At 39.1% G+C, this 26,314-nt stretch overlaps 1 protein-coding gene across 1 annotated transcript; it reads right to left on the bottom strand.

Moving 5' to 3' along the window:
• Positions 1–1,897: 1,897 nt before the first annotated feature.
• On the bottom strand, positions 1,898–21,074 carry LOC146454608 (uncharacterized). The gene is made up of 20 exons (XM_085095342.1): positions 20,994–21,074; positions 20,232–20,319; positions 19,598–19,739; positions 19,098–19,209; positions 18,763–18,850; positions 17,683–18,072; positions 16,405–16,599; positions 15,504–15,814; positions 15,234–15,372; positions 13,751–13,802; positions 10,254–10,786; positions 9,401–9,709; positions 8,635–8,767; positions 8,001–8,206; positions 7,156–7,340; positions 5,482–6,390; positions 4,478–4,692; positions 3,806–3,846; positions 3,256–3,352; positions 1,898–2,678 (listed from the first exon to the last, which is right to left on the bottom strand). Exons 1-20 carry the CDS (start codon positions 21,072–21,074, stop codon positions 2,450–2,452), a joined length of 4,455 nt encoding a protein of 1,484 aa, XP_084951468.1. The 3' UTR covers positions 1,898–2,449.
• Positions 21,075–26,314: the final 5,240 nt, after the last annotated feature.

Here is a 26,314-nt window from a genome sequence, read left to right as displayed (position 1 = left end):
TAGGATTCACAAAGGGCCATGAAAACTTTTATTGTGCAAAGCAAAATGTCTTGAAGTCACAAGCGAGAGAAATGCAAAGATAACAGTGTCTCAAACGGATGTTACTAAAACCGGGAACGGAAGTCTGGGAACGAGTGTACAGCGGTAATCCTAATAAGAATTCAAAATAGGCTATTTAATGCAACTTAAAGGGGTGTCAGTAAAACGCCGGGCCGGGGTCGGGGTCTCTTTTCTTTTCCTTTTATTTTTCTTTTTTCTTTTTTTAATTTTTTTTTAATTTTTAACATCACGGGTCATTTGTGGGTCAAATAAGGACTAAAGCCAATATAAAAAAAAGTTAAGTCTCTAAAGCTCACTAGCTTAGGATAGGTCATCCGTGACAACACTCGATGCAGTTCCGTATTCTAGCGGACATTGGTTCCGTGAATTAACTACCTTTTATTCTTCCAAGAAACGAAATGAGGCAAAAAATACAAGGTACGAGACAGTATATTTCCTTGAACTAACAAATTCGTGAACTAGAATGTGCATGAACTTACTATGAACACCCCCGCCGCCTTCCATGATCGTGTTCGTTTGTTACAGTCAATCCATGTCACGCGTGACTATTATTTCCGAGAATGAAATAAACATGCATTCGAATTCCTTTGTAAAGCTCGGCATTTGAATAGAATGTGGAACATTTCTCTGGAAATCTTTCCAGAAAAGACGCATTAACTGGCAAAAAAAAAAAAAACGATTCAAAATACTTGGGAGACAATTGTTATTCTTGAAATACTTGTGCTGTAATGTAAAGAAAAATTCATAGTTTTATACCGTCAATAAACTAGGGAAATTTCTACGGGAACTCTGAAATCTCATTGGCGACGTCAAAACTGACATGTAAATTTAAAAACTCCATTCAAATTAAAAAAAAAAAAAACGGTAAAGCTTGACGTGGATTGACTGTAAAACTCCCTTCCTTCCAACGTGTTGTAGAGGATGATGGTTGATCACGTGAAAAACGATTAAAAGCCCTTCCCATGAAGCTCAGTGTATAATTCATGTTTGAGCCTTTGGTGATTATATTATTATTATTATTATTATTATTATTATTATTATTATTATTATTATTATTATTATTATTATTATTATTATTATTATTATTATTATTAAAAAGAGAAAAAAAAAAGAGACCCCGGCCCCGCGTTTTACTGACACCCAACTTAAAGAGCGCTTTTAAGGTTCATCTTAGATTTTTTGGCAGATATTCAGGGTTAAGTTTCATAACAGGAATTATACCAGTAAAAATCAAAGAAATCGTGACCACGGTCAAAAAATCGATTTTGCTTATACTTTGTCAGTTTGAAGGCCTAGGTAAGTAACTGAAGGATATACAGTTAGTTTTTTTTAAATATTACATATAACGGCGGAAAACCACGAAAAACGGTCACCCTGTGGGAAGCACGGATTTCACCTCGCGAGCACTCGAAATTTTACACTTTTCACTGAGCTTCTTGCTACACAGACGTTTACATAACTGCGAATCTTTCCTAGGCATAATTGAATACATTGATTCTTCGTCAGTCGAAACATAGCAATTACTTTCATCTCTGCTCGTTTGTGAGCTAACTGGGCTCGGGGGGGGGGGGGGGGGGTGAAAATCCGAAAATGGAATTCAGATCAAGGAAATCCCTCCTCAAAAGGGTTCTGTACAGTATTCCAATTCCATATTTCTTTTTTCTTTGGGATGGGGAGGAATTCGAAAATGGATCCGTGAAGTTGTTCTCATAAACAATGACATGAATCTAAATTTTAGGCGCTCGTATTTGTATAACTTATGCTTTTCCTTTAGCACAACTTTTTCCCGCCTCTTCTGTTGCCTCCATACAAAGTAAGTAAAAGCAGTTCATTAAACTTCTTTCTGCTTAACTTCTTCCTGCACGAAATGGCGAAATACTTTGGCATGTCTATGCAGAAATGGTATAGATTAAACGATGAGCTTGTAAGTTGTGGTCCCCCCCCCCCCCCTGCAAAATTCCCGTTCGAAGCAATTACCACAATAACAAATCTTCTCTTGGATTTGTGGTCATATTTTTAGGAACATGGAATCTAAGAGATCCGGATCAGTCGGCTATTCCCAAACGAAAGCACTAATATTTTTAGTGTGGATATTTAACGTGCACGATTTTCGCACATTCTTAACTATAGAAATGGATTTTTTTTTAGAATTTTATATAAAAATGCACCAAGGAAGAATCTACAAGCTTTCAATCTGTCAAGTTTAGGGGAGGACAAATCTTTTCCTTTGTGTCGGATTCTTTCACAGCTAAATATTTCTCTTATCGAATAGTTTTACTTCGTTCGCTGTAAGCATGTTTTTACCCTTGCAAAAACTTAGCAGTCTTTCTTAAAGTTTCTGCCAAATCTCTCCCCCCACCCCCCGTCTATCCACTGTATGCTAAATTAGCTACACATTGGTTTCTAATTCAACTGTGTTGCTGGTATCAGTCATTAGTACGGCTCTGCTTGTGCTAGCGCCTGCCGTTGAACTGTAACATGCTTGAGACTCGTCTGTTTTGCTGAGATCATAATAAGGCGTGTCTGTTGTCATCATTTCTTCCATTGTAGATATCAGCTGTGAGAAAGTCGGACGTTGTTCTGGATCCTCCTTCCAACAGTCCAGCATTAACTGGTAACTGAAAACATTACTAATTTTCAGTTCATAATGTTAAAACAAAAGGACTCTACTTGTTATTAAAGTGCTAAATAATAGTATGAAAAAAATAACCTTAAAGGTCGACACAAGAGTAGAAACAAACAGAAGATAAACGTTTAAGAATGCAACATAGAAAAAATTGACAAAATGTTGACAGTCGTCAACTTTCGTCAAAATCAATAATTTGTTTGCGCAGAGATGTCTTATTGTGTGGCAAATTGGTTTCCGGCATGGCACATTTTTGGGTATTAATTTTCGTCATTTTCACTCAGTCTGTGTTGAGTTACAGACGAGGGAATACGTTTCTAAAGAAAATATGGTGCTGCGTCGGTGGGGGGGGGGGGGGTGGAATTGGAAACGGATGTTTTGTTTTATCAGCATAATTTGACGGCCACTGTAAAGAGATTCGAATGCTGACATTTCGAGCGTTAGCCCCTTCGTCAGAGTAATTCGCTCTGATGAAGGGCTCACGCTCGAAACTCAGCATTTGAATCTCTTTACAGTGGCCAAATTCCCTTATTATCTCTGTTGATGAGACCAAACAATAAGTTACTTACCACTCATTACTGCACGTATTTGGCTTCTCCATACGATATCCTGACTTTAGCATATCATACAAGCGTCTGTTGCTTACCCCAGGATATGGACAGCCTCCTAATGAATTCGGGAGAAAATGGTGTAAGTTTGAAAAGAACTTGAATTGAGAATTTTAACAACTGTGTATGTTTAGTAAGTGAATACCATCCGGAGGGTCTTTATTCAAGACTCCCATTCACCAGTCTTGACAGTCGTCAACTATCAAAGCGTATGACTCAGAAACGATTAACTGAACAACATTCAATCATCGGACGCTGCATGGAATTGATGTATTTCAATATCACTTGACTGGTTTCTATGGTTTGTCAAAGACCATTTATTGTCGACAAAATTATGATGAACGCGATTCCAAGAGGGGTGGGGAGATTAGGAGAGGGGGGGGGGGGGGTGGAAAAAACATTCATATTCATTCAGTTTAGTGAATTCGTTTTGTTTGGTTAATTAACATCCTCTTCATTTCCACGTGGATTATAAACCCTTGATAGAAGAGGAAATAAAGTATCTGCTTACCCATAGTAGCCACTTCCCATAGAACTACTCCAAAGGACCATCTAAAACACAGGAGATCAAAAAGGGAATCAGTTTTTTATTAAATTAAAAGACTTCAGGGTTGGACTGCAACGGGCATTTTGGGGGTCGTTTTATATAATTACTCTAAATTATGACCCAAAGGCAACCGACAAAGTGTGACATAGGGGTTAGGTTCTAGCAGGACCAGGCCAAGGAGTCAGAAGTTTATTTCCCAACAACGCTTGGGTTTTTACGATAAATTACCATTTCCCCTTATGAACTCGCGTTGATATTTCAAAAAACGTCTTTTTTATGATAAACATGCGCCTAAGATCGATAGCCAAGCTATCAGGGTAAGCTGGCCGGCTAAGTCTCACTAAGTACCAAATTGAGGAGTAACATGAGAACCTTATTTTCAACAGTGCAGTTTGGATGTTAGAAAACAAATTACATTTGTACGATGAGATTTGAATAATTAGAATACACAGGCGAACTGAAGGCCGGATTCCCTACTATGGTCAACCTAGCCTAAAGATGGAACAGGCCAGGGTCACTCAAGGTACCAGATTAGGGAATATGTTGCACATTTACATCAGCGATGATAGATTGATAGATATTGTATAGGTATGATATTATTGCTATTATAGGTACGCAAAACGTTCAAATGCTTACACGTCACTCTTTAAAGTATATATGCCGCTCTCAAGAGCCTCGGGTGCCGTCCATTTGATGGGCAGCTTTTTCGTGTTTTGCACCTCGTATATATCACCATCACTTGTGTGGCGTAGCAAACCGAAATCTGCAATCATCACCTTCCTGTCCTCACCAACGAGAATGTTACGGGCTGCTAAGTCACGATGAATGAATCCCTTACTGGCCAAATATTCCTGTTGGAAGGATGATTGCGATTAAAGGTAGCTACATGAGCTAATACATTGTGACCTGAAGGAAAGGACGACCAATGTAATTTGCACTTCCTGTTTCATGCGGAACGCATTTCCTAAATACGCCCCTTGGAATATTCAGTTCAAAAGCAGCTCACAGCTATAACGAACAAATTTGTTTTATAGAAAAAGTTGACATTGCGTCGTAGTTGTTAAATGAGACTAAAATATATTAATTGTGAAATCACGCCTTTTGTTTTGATATTCATTTGGACGGCGTCTAGGTGCATCCGAGCAGTAATACTTTTAATGAGTTCAAGTTCGAGTCTGATGTGAAGTTGAGTTAAGATGAAACAACTGCTTTAACAGTTATCAGTGGTTTGATATACAGACGAGGCATCTGCGTCACGCCGCATTGTTTTGATCCTTTTACCTCGTTAGCAGGCCTTTTTAAACAAAAGAATATTTGATCGCAGGTTCAACTGTAATAAGAGCTATTGAATCGAGTTGCTTGTAAGCTAGTAAACAAAATCAAAACAACTACACAAAAAAAACAAAAACAAAAAAAAAGAGGAAGAAGAACAAGAACAAGAAAAAGAACACAAGAAGCCGTTCTTAAGTTTGTAGAAAGAGACTTGCAGACTGAGAGACCAAAGGAGGAGAGAGGAAAATTTGTGGTTATTTATACGAACAGTTTTTCTAAAGGTTTCTGCAGGATTCATCCGAGAATACACTAAATGAGTTTCACCCTTTTATTTTTTTCTGTAATATTTTATCTCGTACGTTACTTACCATTCCTTGCGCAATCTGCCATGAAAAACACAGAAGATCTTCAGCAGAAATATCACCATCATCATCATCCTCATCATCATCATCATTGTTATTATCAAGTTGATCATCGTCAGAATGGACGGTGATCCTTACTTCCGTTGTTTCCAGGTTGGTAGCAGTCAAATCTGTTTCCAGGGTATCGTTTTGTCCAGTTTCCTCACACTTTGGTGGAGATGGAAGGTCTTTTCTTTTCGAGATGCGGCTATATTGAATGGAAGGCACTGCTAAGGTAGACACCACAGGCCGCTTCTTCCCTTCATTTGTGTTCTCGGCACTAGCTGGATATATTTGGTGCGTGCTGCCTTGCTGAGATGAAGTACATTTATCCAAGGTATTGTCGGTGTTGGTCGTTTCCAACTGTTCACTGAGGATGGCCACTTGAGGCATCTCAGACTCTTTCCCTTGATGTCTGGTTTCATTGTCACCCTTTGTAAAGTCGCTTTTGATAATGATGGTCACCTCAGTGTTTTTGCTTGATACTCCGGAACTGCTGCACGGATGTGAGATATCGTCAGCACCTTGATGATCTTCCTGCTCACAAACTCCTGTCCCTTCGTGTTCAGTTGGTTCAGCATTAAGTTTTAGGGTAGAGTTGGGTTTGGTCCCTGTTCTGTTGTCGTCCTGCCCTCCTGGTCGTTGTCTTTTGTTTCCATTCTCGATGTCATCTTTACTCTCCGCTGACAGGTTCAATTCTTCTTCTTCTTCTTCATCAATGTTTCCCTCTTGTACTTTATCGTCAGACGTTTCTTCCTGGTTGAAGACCTCGGACTGTATTGTCAGGTTTTCTTCACCGGTTATCTCATCGTCGGTCAGCGTAGCAAAGGTCAACTCATCAAAAATACCAACATCAATGCTATTCTTCAGTTTAAGCTGCAATTGGACCAAAGAGGCAATATGATATATCCACCTACTACACGGCGAGATAAAGATGGGTAGAATATCCTCAGAGTCTATAGACCTTCGTCACGCGGGGCCCTCCGAAAAGTAAAAGCTTTGTTTTTGCACGGAAAGTTTCACCCAGACGCTATTTGCTTGATCAAATCTTCATGTTGTTCCCAAATGAAAATCGAAACAAATTCCTAATCAGTTTTCTTCGCGTTTGAGGCGTATAAAATTGTCAAATTTTACTTCAGGTTAGGTACAATACCGCGCAAGACAGGAGACTAGCACGGCTGTGGTGGGAGACAGCAGGGCTGTGGTGGGAGACTAGCAGGGCTATGGTGGGAGACAGCAGGGCTGTGGTGTCAATACCTACTAACCCCAGTCTCCCGTTTTACGTGTTATTGAACCCAACCTGAAGTGAAATTTGACGCGAGGAAGAAAAATTGATAAGGAATTTTTTTTCGATTTTCATACAAAAGGAACATTAACATTTGATCAAGCAAATAATCGGTGTTCCGATGCCATACGACACTGTTCACTTGATCACTTATCGAAAAGTGTCATAACTTGTGTATGTATTGGGTATTGATGTCTATTTTCGTAGAGCAATTTCACGGAACTGCCAATTACCAAAGCAGAAGTTCGATGTTTGAATAACTGAACCTTAAAGATCTGATACATAATAGAGCAGTGTTAAGTCCATAAACAAGATGAGAGCTGAACTATCCAAATGTCCCTAAAATCGATTCTGACCTGATGCCTCTTGTTTCTAAGCCACTGAAGAAGATCCCCGTGTGGAACATACTCCACGATTAACATGATGGGCTCTGATCTGACCCAGTAGCCAAGCATGCTCAGAACATTTCTATGAGAACCGATTCTCTTCATGATCTCAATTTCCTGAAGAAACAGATGTCTGCCACTCTCGTCGGCTTCCTCTAAAGGAAAACGTAAATGAAAAAGTAAATAAATAAATCTGGATGGATGGATGGATGGATGGATGGATTACAAAAAAATATCTAAAGATTTCAAGGGTATTTTATTCATACTTTTTAACTGAAGTTGTTTTTTGCTTTTCTCGAGTTCAAGTCCTCAGTCAGCTAACTTTGATTCTTAGCCATGTTATGTTGTATGTGATATATTTGTTTCTGCCCGGTTTGTTTTATTATTCCTGAAAAAACCTCTCGGAAGAGGATTAGTATATTGCTATTGTTATCAGTGTAGCGGTTTGGGTAGTTGGCCAAAAAACCGGATATTCAGGTTTTAATTCAGCGCTCTGGGCACATGCTGGAGATGAATTATTTCACCGCCGGTGGAACTAACTTCAATTTCTCCGATGTGTATGGTTGTAAGTAGCTATTCTGGTCCGCCTCTTGTGAGTCGGGACTCATAATATGTGATCCACCATTTGGAATAAGTCTTTTTCATTATCATCACCAATATCATCAGGCGTTATTGTTGGTTCAATGTTTTCATAATAACTGTCTCTCGGTCGTTCTCCCTTTCTGTTTGTCTATCCTTTTATCTTGAACAATTGCTAAAATTACATCGCTTACCAGGACAGTAGACTTTGAATGTTACATAGAGTATTTTCTCACCGAGTAAAACTTTTACAGCAACGACTCTTCCTTCACCCATATCCACTCGCTCTTCCCTGGGCTTTAAAAATACTTCTTTCTTTGGTAATTCCTTCATGACCCCTTTGTGAACTTTGCCATAAGCACCTCGACCCAGTTCCTCCATGATGGTTAGCCGCTCACGCGGGACTTCCCATAGCAGTAATGGAACTATAGTGGACTTGAATCTAAAAAAGGGTTAAAATATAAACGTGTGCGTTTACACTTGATCTTAGTCATTTTTAATCCATTTGCTGATACAAGTCGATTGCTTTTAGCATATTTATGTGGCTGGTGCTTTTTGTTGGTTCTTGTCACTGCTCTGACGGTTGGCTTTTTACGTTGGCTACCTTTGGGCTATGGCTGGGTTGCCCTGTACCGCCTCGGCACCGTTTTGAATTGAAATATTTTGGGTCGCTCAGACACTGGTACTGAATTTGAATGGTAATTACACAAAGTTATGGCCGACGTTTGTGCTTCCTGAATTGAAAAAGCGTTTGCTTCACATAGAGGAAAGGTACAAATTTAATGTCCCTTATCATAAGGCTGACGAAATAAAGCTGGTAAATAAAATCGCCGATAACACTGTGACATGGAAATTAATGCCGTCACATACCTTTCTTTGTAGATTTCGTCGGCTTGTCTCCGTTTGTAGTAAATTATCCCCACGACTATCGCAACGATCAGAGCAACACCAATTGTAGCAGTTATGACAGCTGTCTTTTCAAAATCATTTTTACCAGCCTTAGCTGTCAAGGTATAAGTTACTTTCGATTATAAATGCATAAGAATAGTTAATAAATAACTAAATAAACAATACCTTTTTCAAGTTTGAGGAGTACGTGGAACTTTTGAAAGTAACGGTGGAAAAACGGTCCTTCTTATCTTGTGGTTGTCAAGACAACTGCAAGATTTTATGAACACTTGGCCTCACGTCAGCACGTTCCTTTGTTTTTTTCTTTTAACTTTAGTGTTGTTTCGTTGACGCTCGACATATCTTCGTTATTCCCTAAAGAGAAAGATTGTCCTGTTTCGCGATAATCTCAATTTTTCCCTAGACGAAGTTCAGAGAAACGAAATTAACCAGTTTCCCGAGGTAACAGTCACTAAGTGATTTGTTATATAGCACAACAAAGACATATCTGATGAAAAACAGTTTGGAGTGTTTGATATGGCTTCTCAAATGATCAGTAATCCTTGGAGAAATTCAAGGCTAAAGTTGGCAAAATGTTATGGCAATTAGGAACATATCCAAACCACGGTGACTTTGGTGATTTTCTTTGTTTTCTCTTGATGAATTATTAGTGAGGATTTATCACTCGGAATATTTCGTGACATAGAATTCCCACGTAAAACAAACATCAAACAAAACATAGTCATACCTGGGTGTGTTTTAACGTTCCAAGAGATCGACCAGTCACTTCCATGTTCCGTTCCTTCAATAACATAAACAGACTTGACAGCGATTTCATATTCCTTGTCCCAGTCAAGTGATATGGCGCGAAAGTTTTTTGTAACTCGGGGAAGTTCAAGCCAGCCAGGATCACTGTCATACATGAATGTTTTGATTTCTCTGTAGCGTACTGTGTACTTCATAGTGCAACTACTCACTATTCGGGGATTCCATGTGAGGTTCACATTGCGACCATTTATTTCCTTTCCTACTATTGTTGGAGGTATCAGTGGCTTTCCTTTTGATTGAGATCAAAATAAGTATCAGTTGCTGCTGTATCTGTACAAAGTTTATTACAGTCAAATTAATAAGTCTTCACAGGAGCCATAATCAGGTTTATGGCTCCTGGTCTTCATCGTTGTCGATCTCGTATCTAGAGACCTCAGGCCCCTTGGCCAGCGGTTGGTCGCCAGAAGAGACTCTGGGGAACTGGAATTTTATTACCAAAAAATTAATTTTTTTATTACCAAATTTATATTTTTATCACCAAATTTTATTTTTTCGAATCCAGAGTTTCTCTTGGTGACCAACCGCTGGCCAAAGAGCCTAAGGACTCTGGGTACGAGTTTGCATCGTTGTTTATTTAAGATTAACTGTAATCTAGGTACAATTGCACCATTATTAACAAACTTGCAACGTTAAATTAAATGAAATCGTCCCAATAAATGCTCATTTAAAATATAGAATTTTGATTTGATTATAGCTGATTTCACGAAAAGTTGCCATGCAGTATTTATGTTGACTATTTCACTTTATAGAAACTCCAAAAGATGAAATGTTACCTTTATGCATATCAGAAATCTGCTCCAAAGACAAAGCCCCTTGAATCACATACAAGTCCATAACTGCTCCAACAAACGGCTGAGCTATAAGCGGCATGTTGAAAACCGGCTTATTTCCAAGAAGATAGTAGGGCTGATAAGTCTCGGAAGATAAAAAGAAGTTTTGGTTCCATTGTTCCTTTAATTCTCTTTTTTCACCGTTGACGAAAAACCTGATTTGAAACTGTTCGCAGGTAATAGCAATATGAGTCCATTCTTTACCATTGAACTCTGTTTCTTCCCAAGTATTGAATACAGAGTGAATCAAGAAAGTAGATTCTTTCATTACTACATAGATTGGTTTCCCACTAATTGACCAAAGTGCTATTACAGAACCATTTACACCAGCGGATTTTAACCGAAATGCAATCGTAAAGTCACAGTTCGTGATGTTCACATTAGGTACAGTAGCGTAGGAGCCGTGTTTACTGAAATACGCCGCCTTGCTGCCAGGACACCATCCGTCATCAGTGAAGTTCACAAGGCCAAAATACCTTCAAAAGCAGAAAGAAAGTTATGTTATATTAGTGACCTCGATTTGAGCAGATTAATTATAATTTTTGAAATTTTATTGTCTATAAAGAGATTTCCCCTTGTAAGTGCTACTTTCTGGTTCAATCAAAAGCTTTCTGCTTAATTAGGAGGGCGATCTTCCGAGACTCAAAATCATGGGTAGTAACATTTTCAACCGAAATCAAACTCCGCTAAAGCAAATTTCAACTAAAAGCAAATTTCGTTTGAAGGGTGTACTCTCCAATTTAGTAGTATTAAGCTCGGGTTGCCATCACATTTTTTAACATTCCCTTTGCATTTGAAATTCACTTCTTCGATTCCCCCAAAGCATCCACGAATGGGCTAAAACACTAAATCAATATTGCAGAAGGGATGTTACCTTCCTAGACCTCTCTAAAGCTTTCGACACTGTGTTGCAAAGGCGTTTTATGCTGAAATTAGTGATTGGGATATACCAGATGGTTTCAGTTTCAGTTTCAGCCGGCTTAGAACTTTTATCGCATACCGCCAGTAGAGAGTTGTGAATATCTCTTCTTCATCAACCTATCTCTTCCTCATCGTGGTTGAAGGTTGAGTCTTCACAGGTACCGGTACTTGGTCTCTTTGCTTTTCTTGATTTAGATTAACAATATGCCAGATAAACTGTCCTCCTCAGTGAAGCTATTTGCTGGTGGCAATACCCTTTACTGCCCGCTTCAGATGAACTTCAATATCTAAGTCCAGTTGGCTGACACTTGGCTAATGCTTACACAATTGAACAGACTCCAATCTTGATTTTATCATAAATATCCTGGTGTGACTGCAAACGTGTTGTTTTTGAGACGTCATTGTGGTGAAGGCTCGTCCATGGCGCAAATTATCCAACTGCAGAAGGCCAGCAGAAGTGGGTTCCTACATGTCACTTGTTTGCCAGAAATCTCTAACATTGAGTATTAACCAAGAAAAAACCCTCATTTTCTCTTCGTATTAACTCAACGTTATGCTCTCAATTTCATTCCTCGCACAACCAATCTCGTACCCAGAGTCGCTAGGAGAGACTCTGGGGTACTGGAATTTGATTACCGCAGGATTTCTGCGCAAAACAAAATGCAAGCTGTTACGGGACGGCAGCCAATAAAAAAATTGGTTGTGCGACCAACCGCTGGCCAAAGGGCCTTAGGACTCTGAGTACAAGATTGTCGCACAACAAGACAGTAGTGGGACAATTTTGTCCTCATCGGGGAGCTGTTTTTAGGGAAAATGAAGTGATAAAAACCCACCTTGGTATTCCCCTACTGGAACTCAATTTGACTCCGGTACCTAGTTTTGACCACGTTTGATGTAGTTTGTTATGTCACTCAGCGATTTTCCAGCGGTAATTCTGAAACACTTTGGTGATTTGCGGGGCTGTAAGCGATTATTTTGCACAAAACATTTGTATATTATGCTTTTCTTAAGACGCAGTTTTTATGGGAGAATTTGAGCCAGTTTGCAAATGAGCCGCATGGCAAAACTCGCCTTTGCCAAGTCAATGAGTACCGGTACATGTGTAGCACACAGACTTAAAATGGCTCCAAACTGCACGAAAATGCGTTCACACCCAATGTAAGAACAGGCAACAACACCATGTCATATTTTATTTACTTGTATTTACTGCTCGAATTATCAGTTTTTGAAATACCATTACCATTTCAAATACAAAATCCACACGAAAAAATAGATAACGGCAAGGGATCTGCACAGCTACTTTCTATGCCTGAGGCATTCCGTCAGCTGTGATTGATTGACGGATACCTATTTCCAAGTAGGTTCTTCTTTCAAAGGTCACGAGGGATTGAAATTGAAGTTACTCTCAGATGGTAGTGCCAGATAATATCTCCTGGTGTTGACATCGATAATGAACTTTGAGGTCTTTATACCTGAAGATACAGGGCGTTCGTACGTGGAGTCAACGAAGACCACTTAGTAATCTCTGTCTTTTCTGTGATAGTTGAGAAGGCCGATTCTTGCACGGACGTTTCGGTGACAGATGGGATAAGGGGAAACGCCTGCTGGGGATTTCTGGCTCGAGCTTTCCTGACCAGTCTTCTTGGCTTCCCTACTGCTACAGTCCTGTCCTTTTAGGGCTTACAAGAGGTGGTGGACGCTCGATAGAACTCTGCAGAGGATTGCAAGAGGACTGCAAGAGCGTGAACGAAACGTTCCTCATGAGAATTGTGCTCAAAATGCTGCATATTTAAGCGTAATTCTCTGAGGTCGTGTGGAAACAACACTCCTATTTATAAACCACTTGTCACCCCATCGGGGTGACAGTTTGAAATAGACAATGACAAAGAGAGTACTACCTTCACTTAAAAAAAATGTTACAACTTCAGTCAGCATTCTAGGCACCTGTTCTAAAATGAAGGGCCCCCAGTGCAAAATGGAGAGATTTGAATACTGTCAATTCAAAGGGCCTCTTCGCGCCCAAAGTGTTAATTTAGGCCTGGTGACCTGGGGACTGATTCAACCACTTGTGGAGCCATTTTGATCACAATTTGGGACAAAACAGTCCCAAAAGTGGCGATTTAAGCCCAACCTAAGGACTCATTTAAGCCCTTGGGTACATTTCAGGCCTTACAATTGGAGCTACTTCGGCTCAATGTGCCCACAGAATAGCACTGTACTTTACTCAACGAAATGGCCTTAATTTAGAGAATAAAACAGATCCGTAGAGTATCCAGTTTATGAAGAAATAAGGATTCAGAGGTGCTTATATTTCTGTTGCAGGTTGGACGAAGTAGCAACGTTTTGTCAGGTGACCTTTATTTACAATGATTCTTCCAAACGCCTTTACAGTGAAAACAATAGGTTATTCCAACTGTTTACGTACATATGTAACTTAGTGGACACATCTTAACAAAGACATTTTATTCAAAATAACTATTAGCAATAACTAGCAATAAAAGTTCTTGTTCGTTACTGACCTTACTTGTCGATCAGACCCATCTAAGCGCCAATGGTGAATAGTCTTGTTTGCTGAAACAAAGCGGAAGTCAATTATGTAAAGTCTGGAACCTTTTTTTACAGTTTATCTTTCGTATAATATTACATATTTATATCTACCATTAGCTATCAAATCTGAGATATTAATCCAAATCTAGACTGTCTTTTGTGTCCGGGGCTGGGAAGGGGATGAAATCCACCTCCATCCTCTTCCAAAACTCCGAGATTGTCAAAGCTATTGCAATGACGTGACACTCGAACAATGAATTGTAAGTCCAGCCTTATTTCCTTTGGCGTCCACAAAGGTGAGTAATGACGTCATGTGACGGGAAAATAACGTCATTATTTTCAAACGCCATCTTGGAATTCTGGATTTTCCCAAAGCTATGAAAAACCACCACAACTGACTAAACGGGAAAGGAAAACAATAAAAGCTCCCTAAAATAATCTAAAAACATAGAAATTACAGTACGTTAACCCTATCAAGACCGGGCAGTTTTTGGCATCTAGGGCAATCCTTCCCCACCCATTCCATAATTTCGCAGGTATAAGAGCTTTGACAGTGAGACTTTGAGGATAAAAAATAGGTCCAAAGATGTTTCCTGTGAGGTCCGCAACGCCTAGTAATTAAGTCATGATTGTCAAATGGCTGCCATCTTGGAAACGCGATCTTGGATTTGTAAATTTCCCCAAAACTTCAGGAAAGCACCCAAATTGGACGATAAAGGAACACTAATACGAAGTAACAACGTAAAAGGCAAGCTGAAGAAAGTAACTTTTCTTCAGCTTAAAAAGGGGTTTTCTATTTTCTGAAAAAACTGCCTGTGAAAATTGGTTGCCACAGTAATATCAAAGTCAAGGAACATAAAGCGACCATATATCGTTTTTTCCAGATGGCTTACTGAAAACGTTATTCAGGTGCAAAGAACGGGTTAAGAAATTTTATCAGTCTTGTTTACTAAAAACGGAAATAATCCTGTCTGAATAAATTGGTTGCCATGGTAACGGTATTCAGTGAATAACCATACCATATTTTTCCTAAAAAAAATTATGAAAATCTGGCGAGGTGGTAATTGTTCACATATTTAAAAAGTAAAAAACGTTCAAAGTCAGCGTTGGGCAATCCGGGAATGTGGGAAACCACTTCCGCCGGTCTAGATTGAGTGTGTAATTTCTTGAGGCGTTATTCATTTATAAAAGTATGGACACTGAAAAGTATTCGAAATTGCAAGCGTTTGGCTATATCGAAGGAAATATCACTCGCTGAATTGATATGTTAGCTTACTCTTCCGTCCAAGGTAAATAGTTCAATAAGGGAGTCGAATAATATATTTATTGGAAAGATCAGATTCCCGACTAGCACACGCTCATGTAAATAATGCATTTTTTCAGGTTGGCAAAAAAAAAAAAAAAAAAAAAACGAAAAAGTTTAAAGTTATTACGTAAGTGGGATAAAGTTAGTACCTTTACAGCCATAGAGCTCCACCCTCATTGATATGTAGTTATGCCAAGCTGTTGGAATGAATCGGATGTAACGTGCTCTGATTGGTGGGTCAAGTCCACGTTTAACAACAGTTATTTGGTTTGTGTTTCCAACAAACTTCTAATCGACAAGAAAAGAAACATTCAACAATAGGTCGCATTATTCGAATTTTAATTGTAAATTGGAGCTTTTTCTCTTTAAAATGAGTGTATCAGCCAAATCAGGGTTTTGGTAAGAAAAGTCTATCTTACCATGATCCCAGGTTGTCTTTCGTAGTGGTAGTACTGAAACTTCACACCATTATCACTGTACTGCAGTTTGTATGTCTTTACCCACGCTTTATTAGCATGACCTCCTTGGGTTGCAACATGAGTTACTGTTGTGTGTTGATTACCCAGATCAACCTGCAGCCATTGCTTGTCGTCATTTTTGTGAGCTACCCAGGATCCCTGAAAATCTAGTCTTCCCTTTACGGCAGCATGATTGGAATCCTGATGTGACGAGGCACTGATTTGTCCGTCGGTGATCCAAAGGTTCTTCATACCAAGCGCTCCTCGGCATTCTACACATTGACAATAATACAATTTTAGTTTTCAAGAAAACTTTTTCGTTTTTCCCTTTAGTTCGTTATTGCGCACTGTGTAATTAACAACATATTTCTGGTGGTGCAAATCTGTCGACCTATCGGTTGCACATTTCCCATATTGCCAAATTTTCTAGGCAACGTGACAAGTTGTTACCTCATCCAGAATGCAGGCTCGCGTACGCGTTCTCCCTAATGCAGTGTCCAGTCAAATTGATGCTACCATTGCAACCAATTTTTGACACCTAGCTTTTGCACAAAATTAACATTACTGCTCTTATTTAAAAAAATGTACATTTGTTAAAGAAGCATTTGTATTGGAAGTTGCATTGAAACCCTTTAAATGTCAGGAAATATGCCTGTCAAAATTCCGCTGCCAAGGTAGCATCAAATCACGTGCAGAGTCGAATTATATCCCACCAAATAGTTGCCAAGTGAAGTCTAGGAAAAGAAAGCAGTGTGAAGGCTTTTGCATGAGTAATATTGATAAATTTACCAATGTTTCAAGTCAGTTTTAGCATTTTTTGCCTCTCCGTAACCTTGCCATAAAGCTGAATAGGGTTACATACCATTGCAGCTGAGTGTGCTCACATTCTCACTCCATACACCTCCAATTCCGCACCAAGCAGACGAGGGGCCACTGAGCTGATATCCACTGGCGCAGGAAAAGTTACAGGTTGATCCATAATCTTGATCGGACGAGTGACAGCGTAAAGGCTTAACAATCAGGCCACTCCCAAGAGAAAGCTTTACGCACTTGGGTACTATTACATGTCATAAAGGAAAGAGAGCTAAGAAAGAGGTTTAAGAGAGAAAATAATCCAGTTTCCGTTATAAGTAACAAATATCCCTGAGCAGCTTTAGGACGATGACTAAAATTAGTTTCTTAGAATATATATAAGGTATTCTTCAATCAGCTGAACTAATACCGTTTCTCATGCGATTCTAATGGACGATTTAGAAGGCGGCAAGCCAATTTTACCGATCATTTTCGGTCTTACCATACAAAACAGTGGGGGTAATACGGAAAACTAGACGAAACTTTAATAAGAGTTGATACACACTGGTAAAATGACGGCGTGAGCGTCTTTGGCGAGCTTGAAAAAAATATCTTTCTGAACTTCACTGAAAACTTCATGCAACTATCACAACATTAAAAATATAAGAAGTAAAATTATGATCATCCGGGTGAATGAAGTCCTGAGACGATCCGCTTGAGCGGAAGTCAACATCAGAGCCAAAACAAATTGGAACGTATAGTAAATTGATGGTACAAATAAATGTCTCTGGTTATTGACTTGATTGGTCAACGAAGTTAAGATGTCATTGGACATTTACCAGTTAAACCGTGATGTTACTGTGAAGACTGTACATCTTGATCTGTGCGTTTCGATCCCGGGGTTTCGATCCTTCTTTTGTTAGTCAAACGTCCGTTGGTCTTGTTTTAGTAAAGTTAGTCGGTTTTTCTATTGTTTGTCTGTTTTGTTGATGTCACCAACATATCGTTTGTACGGTGAAGGTAGTCGTTGGCAACGGTTTAATCAGTGATGTTTGTTCTAAGTTAATAAAACATCTTTGCAGATTGAGTCGTTAATACTACCTTATCCGTGCTGTAGGTAACGCACTGCAAATTTTGAGTGTTTACAGAACATTTTCATCAGCGTTTTTTCCCCGAAAACAACAAGCAAATCTTTGAAACGCTTAAAGTGCTCGTGGGCCAAACTTTTGATGCCGGGTAAATAAGCAACGGGTAATCCATAGCGGAGGATTTGATTCATCTCTCGCGCTCACGGAGCCAGCCATAAAATAAAATAACTAATTTTACGTCAAAATGTTGCCTAGCTTACCACTGATTTCACAAACGAAGTAAAGGGAAAGATTACATTTCTCGTCTCTCCATTTCCCTACAGAGCCTGAAGAGGCCGGATATAATTTTGTACAATCCCCTGTGCTTGAATTGCTGTTAGGTTCTCCTTCATCCCAGTTAGTGTAATTAGAGCTTGACCCATCAACCCACAGCCAGCGTGATTTGTCCTTGGGATCCTTATGTAAACCAATCCATAACTGATTGTTTCCGTCAGGGACAAATGCTTCCTGCTTAGCTTGTGAATTCAACACTGCAAGCCACGATCCCGTTGCTTCACATGCACATTTTGCTTGGCCCCACTCATGTTTGTTTGATGAAAAATAGTAGCAAGAGCTGTTGAAACCTTGAACCCAGTCCCTTGGGCAGGGCGCTGAAATAAATTATAAGCATCTTTAGGAAGAAAGGTGAAGAAGGTTTCCTACTGTTTGTACTATCTCAATTCAAAAGCAAATTAATTCAAAGCAACTGATTGCAGGAAACGATTGCTAATTGTGATGCCAATGCAAATAACTCAAGATAAGAACAGTTAAGTGTCCTCCGCAAATTGTTTTATAGCATCTGATTGAGTTAAGGGGGTTCAATCATAACTACGTATCAAGGGTCTTGGCTTCAGGTTTCCTTATGATCTTGAGTAGCAGCGAGCTCGTTGGATTGCTTTTTGTCGCTAGGATTGCAAATGTACGAGGATGCTATGGGGGTCATGTAACATCCGATTTAAAAAATTGTCATTGCCTATTTGTGATTGTTGGCAATCTTAAAATATGCATTAGAAAGGAAGCTCGTTAAAACTCGACGTTGATTGAAGGGCAGTAGGAAGCGTTTGAATTTTTCAAAGAAAAGAAGATAAGCCAGTCTTCGTGATTGTCGAACGGTTCGGAATTTGATTTCATAAGATCCACTCTAAAGCCAGAAAAACTGTTCCGAGCCTCCAGTACTCAGCTGAACTGAAGAAGAGCGATGTTTTTTGTTTTTTTATCCTTTATTATTATAGCGCACCTTTTGTCTAATGATCAATATTGAAATGTTCGTATTGATGTTCATCTGTTTTGCAAATACTCACGGGATAATGTGTACCGCTTATTTTCCTCTATCCAGGTATTGTAGTTGAACTCTGTGTATTCTGGTTCGTTTCCAAATCTCACAGCAATCTACAAGAATTGCACAAACTTAAATCAGTGACTGGTCCGTTGGACAAGAATGCCTTTGTGAAATTATTATATCTTTACAATTATATCTCAGCAAACTACACTTCCATGAGGGAAATAGAGTAGTAGAAGTAGTAGTAGCAGTAGTAGTAGTAGTAGTAGTAGTAGTAGTAGTAGTAGTAGTAGTAGTAGTAGTAGTACCAATTACTAACTCAATCTAGTCTCAAACTAAAAGAAATTAACTCCTCACTTTATCAAGATGCCAACTGGGGTTTTCTTTGCCTTTACACGTTTCGTCACGATATATTTGCACTCCTTTAATGCGTCCCACGTCTTTATGCTGGATTCTGTGATCGTCAACACTGTCACAAACAAGCGGATAGACATTATAAAACTCCATGATCTCAGCCTTAACCAAATGATAATATTTCTACTTAATAATAATAATAATAATAATAATAATAATAATAATAATAATAATAATAAATTGATTATTAATTAATTCTTCCCAGAATCCTTCGCACCTGAAAAATCGCTTCTCGCACGATATCGTGGATCACTGGCCTAAGGCGAAAAGGAAACACTAAAAAGAAGACCAGAACCTCCCTAGGGAAGGAAGGAGCACTTGCAGAGTACTCAAGTACTTAAGTACTTAAGTCGCTCTTTGCAACCGAACCCTAACTCAGCAAGCACCAGCGCGCCCACACAGTTCACGCTCGTTCAATTTCAAACACGTCAGTATACACTTACCTTCCCTGTCTCCTATCGTCATAATATTGAATATCCAGTTCCGCTTTGTTGATTACACCTTTATCACCAAGTATATTTATCCACACGCGTGCTTCTGTGCCAGCGTCCTCAATATTTGATGTTATCAATCTCAGATAGTAGACTTAAAGTAAAACAAGTTCGTTTCAGATTAAATTAAAGTGAAGTTCAGTCCCGTTTCTTTCAAATAGAATAAACAGATTTATTTTATTATTTATTTCCAACAAATATACCAAGACAATTTAATAACAGATAACAGATACCAAAAAATAACAATTCTGTATCAGCCGTCAATTATGAAAGGATTTTCCCCGTCGTCCAAGAGGGTTACCCTGTTAGCGGTCACTAACTTGGTTGTTTCGAGAGGAAGGTGAAGCCGCGAGTTAAAGAACCGACGAACGAACCAATCTTAAAAGTCTTGGCTCTTTCTCTCTCTTTTTGCTTCCTACAAAAAGGCGCCCCTTAAAAAAGTTAGAATTATTGCAACATGTACAAACGTTCAAGGTGTTTTATCGCGTCTCTCATAACGCCTGTTTTTTACCGTTAAGTCTTGCAGCTTACAAAAATTATAAAGGTAGCTTAATGATATTTTGTTATTAAAATTCTGACTACTCACGTGGTAATATAAACCACTTGTTTGTCGGTACCCAATCTCCGTAATTAAATTCCACGTATCCTGATGTGTATCCAGCCTTAATAGAAATCTAGAATAACACAGACACAATGAGTATGTGTAACTACATAATTATGTAAACAGCGCCAACATGTACAACATGATTTGAGTGAAATGTTTTTGAAAGGTCAAATGATCCAAACTTTTGCTTTTTTCCCCCTTTATTAAGGACGGTGCATTAATAAAGAAGTATTTTTATGTGGTTTTTGACTATGCGGGGAAAGCAGATCTCTTTCAAGGACTATTGGAATCCAAAAAATAAAATTGGGCTGAGCAGAAACTATTCTAAAAAACAGTAAAATACAAAGCAATGTGTGGCGTTTCTTTCCGAACTGAAGGTTATAAAAATGCGCATTTACCCCAAAACTTTCGTTTTGGATACCAAGAGCACTTGCTAAGTTCTTCTTTCTCCGCATAGTTTTAAACCGTGCAGAAATATCACTGAATTAGTAGGCACCTACTTTAGGAAACCCGAGTATCTCGAAAACTACGCACTGTCCTTAATTTAAGCGCCAAAGTTTAACTAAAAGATGACACACGTTTTCCATTGAACTTGTTATAACAAACAGTAACAAGACTTCAAACTCCATTGAATGACTGAAGTTACTGGAACGTAAATTAACGCTCGGTACAAAACTCTTTGAGTTATGAGCTCATTACATTGTCTGAAAACATCTACAGTTTTCATCACTATAAATACATTACCAAGCTCGTCGAATAAACACAAAAGTTTCGATCTCGCCTGACAAATGGTATAAAGGTTGAAAGTGTAAATCTTTGGTTCATGTTCCGAAAAGTGGTAAGCCTGTGCCGTTTTGAATAATTTTTCAAAGTTTCCAACAATTTTCTCCATTCTACCATTTTAAATAACGAATGGGCCCTCCCTTCTCTCCGCCGAAGAGAAGCGACATGCAGCCGGAAATTCGTGTGCGTTCGCAGGCTAAGGACCAATGCACACTCTGGACAAAGTTTTATCCATCAAGTATAATGAGGAAAACAGCTGCCCAAGCAGTGACCAATTATCACATGATAATAATTATTACTTTTAAAGTGCCTATCACCCTTACACAGTTTTAATGAATTTCGAAAATTTATGCATGTCTAAGACGCTTTGCGAAGAAATAAATCGTATTCCATGTTTCGTTTTGTTTTTATCAGACGACAAAATCGCCCAAAATAGGCTGTTTTCCGCCATATTGAATACAAAAAGGAGCAGTTGACAGACTGGGTTCTAACAAGTTTGTGACGTCGACCCGGTATCTCAGCCACAGAGCATTTGCTCATTTGTCACTACATTCTCTGTACTGAACTTGGAATGTGCCAGGAAGGTATGTGGTAGGTAAATATGCTGCCTTCTCAGTTATGTAGAGGGGTATAGTTCTGCACGCTATACTGTTCGATAATGATGAAGCAAGGAAATGCAGAAAGAAATAGATCGATTTCATGAAACAAAAGCGGGCTAACCCGGAAAATCGTCAATATGCTCCAAGCACTTCACGAACGACGACTTCATGCGTCGGTTCTGATTTATTGATGAAGTGAGTAACAAGCCGATCCTCTTAAGACTGAAACGAGATGATATCGGTATTAATGTGACGCCAACTGCCCATGCTAAAGCGGTGACCACAAGTCCAGGTGTACTGATTTAAACCATTGCCAAACATCACCGCGAACGAGCGAACGAGCCGGGTAAGAAATGTTTCCATTTTTGTATTTAAGCTTATAGGTGCAGCCAAAACAAAGGTACTGAAATTACAAATAGTAAACTTATTTTAATTTATAATTGGTCTACCTCACAAGAATGCGAAGAGGCGAATGGAGTCTCTTACTTCTGAGACTGCTGTCTGTTGGCGAGCGGATGAAGGGCCACAATGACATGATCAAGCTAGTTCTTTAGTAGCCTTTCCAAGAAGAACAGATCATTCTTTTTAAAAAAGCTTCAGTCTTGAATTTGTCTGTGAAGAACGAGGTAAAGAGTCAATCGAACATCTCGGTCGATTGACATACTGCTCAAAATACTGCTCAAAAGGTCGGCTTTTCTTCCCTGAAAATCGAGATATTTTGAAAAATAACACACGCAACGGCTTTCCAAACGTTGTGCCTTTTTACTTCTCTTTCTACCAGACCAATTTCAGTAAAATATTCTTTAAAACCGAAAGATTTCAAATATTTAGAAAACAGCAAGCTCCCCCAACACAAACCTCAGCGAAGCGAGGCGATGCAAAGGGTCATGCAAAAACGAAGCCGTAACTAAACAAACTTAAGCCCTCAATTTCACACATTGCATAGCTCTCGAAGAAATCTGCAGTGCTAGAGAAACAAATACCAACGATCAGAGACACAACATCTTGCCACAAAAACAAATGGCAGGGCCCCGCAATACAAAAACTGTAAGCTAAACTGATTTAATTACACAGTTGAATCCTAACAAAGATAACAACAATGGCGGTCGCTTTCGGAGGTTAAAGATTATCACACGGTTCAATCCTAACTAGAAGCTGTACTGTCACTGGACCGCGAACTGAAACGAGCCAAACTAGATCTAAATACTAGTAAAATGAAATGGCATAAGAGCGACAGTGGCTAAACAGAAACAACAAGATAAATAAACAGGCGCTAAACGCAGAACTCTAAACCCATGCAAAATGTACTTTGAGATCAAAATACAAAACATGCTGCAGTTAAGCACATGGTTTTGTTCTATGATTATCATACAAATCCTTCAAATCGTCATGCCAACCCGCTGTAAACATACAAGAAGCTAAATTAATCAAGACTGAGATAGAAGCGCTAAACATGCGAGTAGGAGTTGTGTAGGCCTTCCATTCCTATTTTACGTGCTTGATCGACGCGTTAATCACGTACCCAGGGTTGTAGTTAAATTCTGAATCATCTGAGTTGTAGCTTTGCTCGGATTCGGTGTCAGTGTTCGGCTTTTGGGCTAAAAAATCGGCCAGAAACCCCAAACAGCTCGCGTAGAATATCGAGATACCGGGTCGACGTCACAACTCACTAGTGCCAGTCCTCTAATGGCGCGGTTTTAACTTCGGAAGTTGTGATTTCGATCGCGTTGTAAAATCCGAGAATAACTTCAAATCTCATTATTTTGCTTGTTTCGGCTTACTTTCTACGTCTACTTTTGAGAATGAAAGGAATTGGGTAGGGGTGATAGGCACTTTAAAAGGTCAAAATATGCCTATTTGATGAACGAATTGCACTTTCAATAAAAATTTGAGGTAGATAAGAAACTGGTTCATTTGACCTTAAAATAATAGTAACCATCGATTGATTGATTGATTGATTGATTGATTGATTGATTGATTGATTGATTGATTCTTTCATTCATTCTTTCGTTCGTTAGTTCATTTCTTTATTCAGATATTGCTTCACTTTCCACATCAGTATCTCTTATAATGCATAATACAAGCTCTAAGAATTGAAAGAGAAAATGTTCGTCCGAGGAAGGAAAATTACCACAGTCTACAGTAACTATTACTATACACAAATTAAACAACTCCGTTACTTGTTCAAGGTGCCATGAATGATGGTCTTCCCGAATTCCAACTCTTTCCACGTTGCCTACGTTTACAGCAAATACTGTGAAATTTAAAACACTGCAAAAAATAAAACAAGTAGATCAAAATTCCAGTGACACCATTTTCACCCTTGAGCGTGCATTGCTGTCCCTATTTACAAGTAGATAGGATAACCATGATGCCAGGGTTTACAAGGCAGTTAGACTAGTCCTAGTACTCGGCATAACTTTTTCTAGTTCCCAGGCCTGTTATCTTCTGAACAACAAACGTCCATGCAGTAATGGCTGGAGAAAGACAACAAGGAAAATAACTTGGAATACAGCTTTTAGTGCAACAAACAGAAAGCGATGAATCTCATTATGACCCCCCACATCACGTACCATTTGTACTTCGAAATTCAGAAGAAAACAAGGACAACGAACGTCACGCTATGATAATGATATTATAACTTGCCAGGGCGTGTTTTATGTCCAAATGGTTCACAATACTCTGAGGTTAGCAAAATGGACCAAGAACGTAACAGGAGGCAGATATTACGCCATCCAATCTGAAAGGTAGCCATCATCAATCATAACGAGCCAGAGGTTCTTAGCAACGAAAATAAAACTTCGGCACCCCTTGGAGATACCAGGCAATTTGCCTGGTTTCTTCACGGGACGTCAAATAACTCGGAGCATTCCAATGTAATAGAATCCATTCTGGCATTTCTTCTGTCTCGCTTGCGGCGTTAATTTTAACGCGAAAGTGTTATAATCCTTGCGCCTAAAAGTTCTTTTTTGCAAGCTGTTAATTAAATTTCTTTCGAGATATGACGTGTCTGCAAACGGATCCCGCATGACATGTTTTACTACAGTCTGTTTCGGGGCACGCAACAGTTCAGTAATGGAATCTTTTCGCAGAAATTCAGATTAATACGTAATGAAAAACGGAATCGTGACTTTAATCGCCCGCCACCGGGCAGGAATAGAAGGAGGCAAATATGTCGTTAACACTGGGAACCCTGACTAACTTGGAGATCCTTGGAGATACGGAAAATGTTTCAGCAAAGGAATGTAAATCGATCCGATTAGTTGGCTTATTCGTATGCACACTGCAAATTGTCGGCCTGAGCTTTCTTTTTTTTTTTTACTGATATAGCGCGGGCTTAAGATCTGCTCGATTTATAAATTCTGCTGCTCTTTGACAGATTTCATATTTAGCAAGGTTTATACAAGCAGTTCCATTGCGATCAAGTTTTATCAATCGGGTCGATTTCGTCCACTTATTCACTTTCTTGATGTGATAAATCGTTATGTGTAAATCAACTCATGCTAAATCGGCCAAACAAAATTCGGCCCAATAAATCGGCACGCGTGCGTTAACCTTGGGCTCACACAAGTACTAGAAAAGGCTACCAAACAAAATAAGCTAAAATATACTAGTAAAAATAGAGCTGTAACAAGGATAAGACATATTGGATTAAGAAACGTTCTCTGGTTAAAAAGATTAAAAACATGAGCTTTCGGCTATCAAATAAATTGACTAGACGTTATACCCTCTAAGTTTTCTAATATCCCTTTCCTTAGCAGAAGTTTGGTTTTTTGTGGTAATCGTAAAAAATGTTGAGCCTCTTTCACGTCTTGTTTATCGTATTAATGTACGTGGTGGACCCAGACATTGAATTCGCGCCTGTTTGTATTCGAATTTTTATGCTTAAATAAGTCACAACAGACCCTTTGAGCCATACGCATGCCGTTTCACAATCTTTGCATTTTTCTGAATTCTTGAGGTGTTCTTTGACATTTGTGAAGTGATGTCCACAAATGAACGCCAATGAGATGCATTAAATGTCTGACATCACAAGATGTCCCCTACCGTAAATTTTTACTAAAACGCAAATAATTCTGTCAAACATTTAACAATTATTCCAAGAGCGCGCGCTGGATATGAGATGATAGATAGCCAACGAGGCGCGTAGCGCCGAGTTGGCTATTATTTAAAAATCATCTCATATCCAACAAGCGCAAATGGAATAATTGTTTTATTTAAAAAAATCAAGAAATATTGCTAGATCTTACTGATTTCACTGTGCAAGAATAACAAGCAGACAATTTAATGGTCGCCATTTCTCGTATATACCATGGCCGCTAAGCCAATCAAATCACTCGAATTGCATCTATACAATGATTCAGTTTTTAATACGATATAATATGAAAACTGACAAGAAGGTCTGTCTAATGTGAAGTACCCAAATTCGGGGTGAGGTGCATCTCTGGACATTTGTGGTACTCAGGGACAAGAAAAAGAAATACGTAAGAAGTCTAAGAAAAGTACGTCGTTTATTTAATAGCTACAGAAGGGGAAGGGGGTGGGGACGTAAAATAAGACCACCAGTTAACGCGTTTAGAGACCAGATAATCCCACACCCACCGCTTGTGGGTTGGGATTTATTGTTTATGCATCAGTCAATTCCAGCTCTGCCCATCCCCCCCCCCCCCCCCCCGGGCAATA

This window comes from Pavona decussata, unplaced genomic scaffold (assembly GCF_977016875.1).
Source record: "Pavona decussata unplaced genomic scaffold, jaPavDecu1.1 SCAFFOLD_300, whole genome shotgun sequence".
Taxonomy (NCBI): domain Eukaryota; kingdom Metazoa; phylum Cnidaria; class Anthozoa; order Scleractinia; family Agariciidae; genus Pavona; species Pavona decussata.
Note: the sequence above shows the minus strand (reverse complement) of the source record. Positions and strands in the feature narration are given on the sequence as shown.

What these genes read in the sequence shown, in the direction of transcription:
- LOC146454608 (XM_085095342.1), bottom strand. Translation starts at nt 21,074, where the DNA reads ATGAACCAAAGATTTACACTTTCAACCTTTATACCATTTGTCAGGCGA. An exon ending in GTGTTTATTCGACGAGCTTG is followed by an intron (nt 20,320 to 20,993) that starts GTAATGTATTTA and finishes GTGTTATTCTAG; the next exon opens with ATTTCTATTAAGGCTGGATA. An exon ending in GACGAAATCTACAAAGAAAG is followed by an intron (nt 8,207 to 8,634) that starts GTATGTGACGGC and finishes ACCCTTTTTTAG; the next exon opens with ATTCAAGTCCACTATAGTTC.